Source organism: Asparagus officinalis, chromosome 5 (assembly GCF_001876935.1).
Source record: "Asparagus officinalis chromosome 5, Aspof.V1, whole genome shotgun sequence".
NCBI lineage: Eukaryota > Viridiplantae > Streptophyta > Magnoliopsida > Asparagales > Asparagaceae > Asparagus > Asparagus officinalis.
This window is the reverse complement of record NC_033798.1, coordinates 33,417,501-33,426,377: the sequence shown is the minus strand read 5'-3', so window position 1 is coordinate 33,426,377 and position 8,877 is coordinate 33,417,501. Positions and strand designations below refer to the sequence as shown.

The following is an 8,877-nucleotide window of genomic DNA, read 5'->3' as shown; positions in this document are numbered from 1 at the left end:
CATTGGTGTTTGTGACGAGGTACTTGGATCTGTTCACCGATTTCATATCGGTGTACAATTCGGTGATGAAGGTGGTGTTCATTTCGAGCTCGGTCGCGATCGCCTGGTGCATGAGGAGGCATCCGGTGGTGAGGAGAAGCTACGATAAGGACCAGGACACGTTTCGGCATTACTTTCTGATTGCTGGGTGCTTGGCCCTCGCGCTTGTGTTCAACGACCGCTTCACTCTTAAGGAGGTACGGTTTTAGTTTGATTAAGTGAAGGTAGAATGTAGAATGCAATAACCTACGACTAATGTCTGTGTAAGAAAATACTAGTTAACTGGGAAAAGGTTTACATATCTATTCTCGAAAAGGAACCACACAAGCAAATTCCTACCTTACCAGTCCAAAATCCTAATGTTAACACATGTTTGTAGTTTGAACAACAACAACAACAACAGAACCTTTATGCCAAGATTTTGCCTTCAGCTACACGACTGTTATTCTGCAATTTAATTTGTTAAGGGCTGTCTCCTCAAATAAGTTAACCACATCCGTGCCCTCCTTAATTGTTTCCGGCCAAGTTTCTGAAGCGCAATTCTGCTCCACCTTGCGATATCAGTTATAATTTTATTTCTTCTCACTATATGTGCATCTAGAGACAATTTAGTTTGTCTCTGTTGTACATGGCAAAACCATCTCCATAAATTCTCTTGTTTTATATCAACAAGAGCAAATGCTAACTTCTTATGAGTGCGCTTGTTTCTTATCATATCTCATAATGTATATCATGCATACATTGTAGCATTCTTATTTTTATTGAACCTAACTTTCAGAATCATAAAACATTATTGGTCTTGAAGTTGTCCTAGAGAATTTTCCCTTCAGCTTTCAATGATCACACTACACTTTAGAAGCACTCCTTCATTTTTAACGGTCCTAATTTGAAGCTAATACTATTACGATAAGCAAATTTTCTTTGGGTAAAATTGACGTTTTCTCTCTTTTCTATTTTATCTTGCTTGTTTTACGTCACTGTGAATGATAACACAACTAAGGAGAGAATCAAATTTACTAGGTTCATAATGGGCTACTAAATACAGTATTATTAGTTATAATTGGTTATGATAAGATTTTTATAATATTCTAATGGGGGAAAAACAACAACATAAAAAGTAAATTTCAGGATTTTGGAAATTTCCCTCACTTGCCTACACTTATCTTTGGTACCAAACCTTAGGGCCTGTTACCTGAAGGGCCCTGTTTGAAGGAGTTAATAATGTTGGCTACATCTACAATAATTATAATTTATTTATAGATGTAATTGAGATGGGTTGGGTGGCAATATGCTAAAAGGATATCCTGATAATCAAGTTCATTCGGAATGGTTTAATTTTAATTGAAAATGGAAATGAGGAAGGACTGATTGAGATGGATTAGACATAACACAACAACTTAGGAGGATTGATAAGATCATTGTTAGTGTAGCTACAAGGACTTAAGGGTAAATGAACTATAGGAAACATGATTTGATGTGGATATGATAGTTTTTGATTTGTGGGTTTCATGAAACTGTATTGAAGAAATGATACATATAGGCAAATTCCACAATTTGCAATTAAGTCTCTCTTCTTATTAGTTAAATGTATCAAGTATCAACAGTCCAGGAAGACTAAGCAAAGAGAAAATAGATAAGTATTTTTTTCTTTGGTCCTCTAACATCAGAATATTCTTCTTATATATTAACTTAACAACTCTTTTAAAGCTGAAAGTTTGACGCACTTAGTTGTCCATTGGAGGATAAAGAAAAAAATAAATCATGGCTGAAGTTACATGACAATCACCTAATTTAAACAAATATTGAGTTTGCTGACACTCCGTACCTAACCTAAACCAACCAAAACGAAACCTAACTGATTGACATAAACCAAGAATGATTCGGTTGACTTTGACAAAAAAGGTAATATGGTGCAGAAATTAGAAATTTTTTGTAGTAGCAGGGACTTACATAAAATCTGATTCCGGGACCCGAGCAGAAGTAATTTTTCATATTTTAGTTTTCCTTCATCGACAATTGCATTGACCAAGTCTGCGCAATTCTTATTGAACTTTGCTTAGTCTATTGTTGATAAAAACTTTTCATCATTTCTTTTTTCAAATAGCTACACACTATCCACCAAGCATCACAGTTACAATGCTTTAAAATTGTGAAAGGTGTTTGCCCTGAAAAGGAGATACATATTAGTTTCTTCCAGTTTACTTCATTGAGGGAAGGTCAGCTGCTGAAGTTTTTTGCAGGCAATTTGTGTCAGAGCCTGACTAGCAGAACACACCATTTGAATAAGGGAATATACATATAGTATTAACATGTTTGATTTTAGTTATTAGATGTTTATAGACTATAGAGTGAAAGTCAAGAGAAATGAAAACCTCCATGAGGGACGAGCTACAAAATATGTAAAGAGGGTCTACTGAATTTTGTCAGCAAAAGAAAGTATGTCCTTTGTTAGCTTTTTGATCTTTGAAGCTTTAAATGCATCATAAATTCATCATAAATTCATCACAACAATTCTACAAGTCTCTGCATGCTTTCTTCATTTTTTTTAAATTTGGGAGAATTTGTATTACGATCTACTAGGCCTAGATTAATGGAGATCTCAATCGAGCTTTAAGAAAGCTCTCGAATCAGTTTTGATTGTCAGTTTGATTGAGACAACTTGACAATGCGTGTGTGGAGCTAAGGGTGCATTTGACATGGGGGTATGGATTACTTTTATAATTGGGTTCCATCACAAACATGGGAAAACTGGAAAAGGGTTTGCTAGATCTTTTCACTTTTAAAGAGCCTGCAGCCTTTGAATAAGATCAAATTATGTGATTTGTCTGCCATGGAGTTGACAGATAAGCACTAGGATGTATTTAGGTTTCATTCGTCAGAAAGACAAGGGGATGTTTTATGCAAGAGAATATAAAGTTAAAGGGTTGATTAACTTAGTTGCAAAAGGCTAAGACCTAGTTACCACTGGGTAAAACATGCTGTAAATACTTGCCACTACTTATGTACAAGTTTGTCCCATGAGGATAACTGGGTTTTGGCTTCTCGTTTAAGCTCTTGACAAAGAGAGATGATATGCAAGGGTCAGTAATACTGAGGTCATAGGATGGGATATGAACAGTTAAATGCCTCTTTGAAAATTTCATGAAAGTGGTACGGAAGTGAAATTAATAAAACGCTCCAACAACCTTGTGTATGAATAATGAATGAACAAAGCATACAACATAGTGTCACTTATCTGCCTTTATTTCTTATTACTGTTCTCACCTTACTTTCTTCATATTTTCTGGATGTGGGTCCTTTGTTCACCCTTCCTGAGTCTCATTATTGCTCATGTTGAAATCCATATCTATTATCCATGGTGAGTTTGAGAAAGATGTTAATGTATTCGGAGCCTCATTCAGCAATTGTATTTTGTTTGTTCTTATGTGAATCTTGCTAACACTCATTTCATTTTTAATACTATATTAACGTGCTTGTGCATGCATATGATATGCATCAAACGTGGGTGATGTTTTCTTGCGCATTGATGTATATTTGCTTAGACGCATGTATTTCTTTATGCTTGTTATGGATGCATGTAAGGTGCTTTAACATGCACACAATTTAGCAATGCTAAAGGTGATTGCTGGGGGGGAAATGCATTTATATTTATCCTACATGTACTTATTTGCACGAACATGTTTCTTTGACAATCTTGAAAACGGCTCTACTACCCTAACCAACAACCCCAACTACCATCTAAAAATCTCCCTTAGTATTGATAAAAATGCTGGATGATCACATTGTAGATATGTTTTTAATTATATCTTGGGCCTTAGATCTAAACCCCTTTCGACCATCCTAATTAATAACTCTACTGATTACCACAAAACCTGCCCTTAAGTATTGATATAGACGCTGGAAGACCACATTTTGAATATTTTCTTAATCATATTGTGAGCCTGGTATGGATCTAAACCCCTTTCAACGATTCTTGTTTTGGTTAATTACCATTTAGGATATATCTAAACCAACATAAACTATTATTTCCTTCATCGTCATATTGTCTTGTGTTTCTTGATTTGTTTGCTTGATGTAAAAGGAGATTTTTCATACTAGTTCAACCATGTTAATATGGCCAAAAAATGCGTTCTGCGTCAAATAGGTCCATCACAACCAACAATCAGATGGTATGGTTGCACATTGAAAAGAAGGGAAGCATATGTTTTCATTTGATGCATGCGATCAAAAATTTATCTTTCAAGTGGGATACAATAATTAGACCTTCATTAACAATTCCTGAAACCTGTGTCCTACTGCAAGATAATAAATTACTTGTTTGCCTCTCTTAGGCTTCCTGGTTGTTGACTATTTTACTGTGAAGGGTTGAAGAAGCAACTCCAAAGCATGGGATGCATGCATGCAATGATTTCCAAATCTCATTTGTAAACTGTTACATATAACTTCATGCAAGTAGTTCTTTCGGGTGGTTTATAAGAGAGTAAAATGCATCTTAATTGGTTTACTAACTCTTTGACTTTGAGGGACTTTAAAAGCAAATGAGTTCTTTTTATAAAAGGGTTAATTGTGCATACCCTTCGTAGTATTACTGTTTTGAATTTACTACCCCTCTAAATTTAGTTTTGCAGATAGATCGTTGAGTGAATCTTTTGACTCTTTTACCTCAGGGGGTCTGTTGGTCAAAAAACAATTTTCTTCCTCTGAGGGTTAAAATTCAAAAAAATTTACCCAAGGGGTCTATCTGCAAAAGTAAAACTAGAGGTTCAAAACAATGATACTGCAGGGGGTCTATCCGCAATTAACCCTTTTCAAAATGAGTATAGTAAATACTGATATTTTATTTGTGGAAAACATATATTCAAACATGTTTAATGGGGGGAAAATAGGCCCTTTTAATAATGAAAAAATTAACATGAACAACTGCCATTCACCAAGGACTTATGATTGTCTGACCAAAAGTTGGACAACACAAGTGTTTGATGCCCATGCCTGGAATCTGTCATTTGAGATGTGGATCCCACGGTTATGCCAATTTATAAAACTGTAGCTTTATTTATATGAACATTGGACCGATTCATTGGACTATAGAAATTATATCAGATGAGTTCGCTAAAGAAGGCTAAGAACATTAGAGCCATTATTTTTGTTCTTTAATGCATGTAAGTTTTTGCCTTCAACTTTAAATACTAGGTGGGTTACACAGTATGTTTTAATTCAATGCCTTGATGATTGTGCCACCAAACTTTGTCTGTTGGTCATCCTTATGAAATTTTCAGTATATGGTGATGAGCGTTGCAAAAGTTCAGATATTGTTGGACTCATTAAGTTCACCAGCTTATTAGAATATTACATTTATTGGTATACAAGTTTCCAATACACTATAATACATTGATGAATCAGGTCAACCAGCCATTAGGTGCATTCACACTAAAGCATAAAATCATACTTGGTGGTAGAAACCGTGTGTCAGTGAAAAAAATTTGAGGCCAGGTCAACTATTATATAATCCATACCGTTCCATCTATGTATAAGCAAGTTAGTTTCCTGGATGAATATGCATATTTAGTCATGCAAAGGATATGAACAGTGAAAAAAGGTTGGCATAGCATTTCTTTTTCGCTAACATGAGCACAGGGTCTCATAAGAACTTCAGAATGGGGCTTAGTTCTTTCAAATGCTTGAAGTGTGGTGTTTAAAGAAAACAGTATGACCCTTTGACTCGGGGTTTTATTGGAGGGCTAGTCACTAATGTACATTTTAATTCCTTTTAAGAGATTATGAAGTAAAATAGAAACTTTAATCGCTTATAATATGTCGAATTTTCATGATTGCTTGAAGGACTTTAATAAGTGCGATAAAAAAACATTTAGCAGACCATTCCAAAAGACCAGGCAGATAAATCCTTGTCTGCCCTATAATGTGCGGTGGTGAAAAACAAGTGGGGCTGAGTGCATGTTTGGGACTTAGGAATTGGTTAGAGGTTCAAAACCAGGGGAAAAGAAAGAAAAAAGCACAATGGTTATTTTAATTTGGAGCAGGAATACCAGCCTAGCCGCCTATACGAAGAAAAAAAGGATTTGGCTTCCTCTGAAGCCTATACCTGGCATAACAGTAATCCATTGGAGGAACAACAGTTTTTTTTTTTTTTTAGGGTGTCAAATTGATGGAGTTCCATCAGGTGCACGATCCATTTATTTATGACACGATTTACCTGTTCGTTTGACTAGCCAGATCTCCAATCTTGTCAATCCCAACCTGTATTCTTGTTATCAAATGCGTTTGATTAAATTGGGCTGAATTTGCTACCATCTAGAATTTCATCACAGCAGAAAATCTGGATTTCATAAAAGGAAGGAAGAAAGAAAGAAAATAAAAAGAAGAAAGAAAGATGAGTGAAATGTCAACTCAACATTAGCATAATAAAAGATGCAACAGTTAAATATTAAATGACATTACTATTTCCAGACACAGTGAAGCTCAAACAATTTTTGATAAGGAAATAAGTAATAAAATAAAAATGATGCAGCAATCGTTGTTCATCCTCTCTTTGGAAGAGTTCTTGTTTTCATGAACTTCATCTATTGACACAAAGGCTGAGTGAGAATGTGTTATGCAGACCTAGAAGAAGGAGAAACAAGAGAATATTGAAGAATGACTTGTTGTCCTTCTAAATTCAGATATTTAGGAAATGCAAGAAGGTAGAAAAGGTAGGCTTTTTGAAAGTTGGGCCTCAGATTTGGTGATTTTACATGTAAAGATATTGTTTTGTTCTATAATTTAAATGTTATGGATAAATATGTCAAAGATAAGGATATGGATTCACATTTTGATAATATGTCAAAGATGCTGAAGCTTGTCTTGGAGTCTAAGATTGGGTTATCATTTGATCGTGCTTGTGGTTGGTGCCTACTGTAAACACTTGGGAGTATAATTTTATGGTGCCTGCTGAGCTTTTAATTGGATTGATCTTAGCGTGAATTTTGTTTACTGGGTTAATCTGATCCGATTTTAACTAGTACTGATTAAATGTATCTGAACCTAGTAACTTCAGTCTGGGTCAAATTTGTCATTGTAAGGAATCTGTTTTCCACTTGGAACACATCAAACCAGTTATAGATCAGTAGATGCAACAATCTAGGACATTAGAAATATCATTGTTTCTTCAGAGATAATTCTTAAGCACTATGCTGTGCATGCTACCACATAGCCGGATCATGTAACCAAACATTATAAATATCTGGCTTGTCCTTGTAAAAAGTATTAGTAGTTGGCCTTCATATTAATGCAGTTCTTTCGTATATGCTCGGCATGCTATCACATATCCAGATCATTTAACTTAACAATAGAAATATATGGCTTGTCCTTGTCAAAATTAATAGAGCTTGGCCTTCAATATCAATGCAATTATTTCACACTTGGAACATAATTTTATAACCGCTTGCTGACTTATGGTCGGGTCTTCAACTTTTTTACTTGCAGACTGGTTCTTCTAATTAAGGAAGAACAATTGATTGTTTTGGTTTTTCCTGCTCTTGGAAAACAAAGCCGGACCACATTTAGGTTAGAACTTAGAAGTGACCGAATGAAAGGATGGTGGATGGTTAATTGGATATAAAGAGTATCACTGTATCAGAAGGGATTTCTCTGACTTTCTTTGTTGAGAACCCACCCACATGGAAAGAAACTTAAGTGTGTCAATTTTGCTGGATGAGTTCAATGAAGCAGACCCACCAAACTCAGCTATTATATACCTGGAAGTTCTTCTTTCCTAAATTTCTGAAGGAAACTGAATACATTGATACACTATTCAGTTCATTTCTTCTGAAAAATGCTCATTACAAGTTTTCAGTTTAAAATTGCAGTTATAAAGAGCTGGAAGGAAACATAGATATGCAAGACAGCGTGTCTTTGGTCTTTCTCCCTGACTGTCCAAATGACTCGTACTAGGAAAACCCAAAAAAAGCGGATGTTAATTTTCCATTTATGATCATGGAATGTCCAAATATGCCAGGGAAGTTGCACAGTGGGTTGCGCTGGCTGTTCTAGTTTGCTTCATGTTTTTCATGTATACCGTATGGGCACTACCCTTCTGGTAATGGTTGTTATTGCTATTCTGGTTGCAGCACTTTTTATATTTGCCTTTTGTGTTTGCGTGTTCTTATCTGGTTTAAACTATCCTTTTTTCCACAGTAGTTTCCCTTCTGTTTTTTTATCTACATAAACTTAGCTGGTGTCCTATGGTTATAGTGTTTTCTGTCAGCAATCTCAAGGGGGGCATCATGTCTCAATTAACTGTTGACCTTCTGCTTTCTAATATGAATTAAAGATTCATAAAATGGTGATGCACTGACCAGTGAATCTATTATCTAATTATCAGGTTCTTTGGGCATTTTCGATATACTTGGAGGCAGTGGCAATTCTTCCGCAGTTAGTTTTGCTTCAGAGAAGTGGAAATGTGGACAATTTGACTGGTCAATATGTTTTCTTTCTCGGGTAAGATTTCAGTATGTACACTTTCTTTCTTGTACTCTTTCTCGGTCTTAACAGGACGTATTCTAGGTTCACTACGTGACTGGAGCATTTGAGTGAAAGGGGGGAAAACATACTTTTCATAGTAGTCTGCAAGAGCAGTAAAGTGTAAATTTTGATGCAAACATGACTAGTATGGGATTGAACTTTGCCTTACATATCTACATGCAACATAAACATAAATATGTGCATTCTATGTATGTATTGGGGGGTTGTTCATATTATGAAGGGGGAAAAAATTAATTTGTAAACAATCCGAAAAAATAATCTACATTTTTTATCAAAAGGAGGCATGCTCATACCTCATCT

General features: G+C 35.3%; 1 protein-coding gene across 1 annotated transcript in view; it reads left to right on the top strand.

The window, feature by feature from the left end:
• The window catches only part of LOC109843045 (ER lumen protein-retaining receptor A), an 11,260-nt gene continuing 2,389 nt past the window's right edge, over nt 7-8,877 (top strand). The window contains exons 1-2 of the mRNA XM_020411976.1: nt 7-236; nt 8,417-8,532. Coding sequence (XP_020267565.1) covers nt 66-236; nt 8,417-8,532 — 287 coding nt within the window. The 5' untranslated portion in view covers nt 7-65. The remainder of the gene's footprint in view (nt 237-8,416; nt 8,533-8,877) is intronic.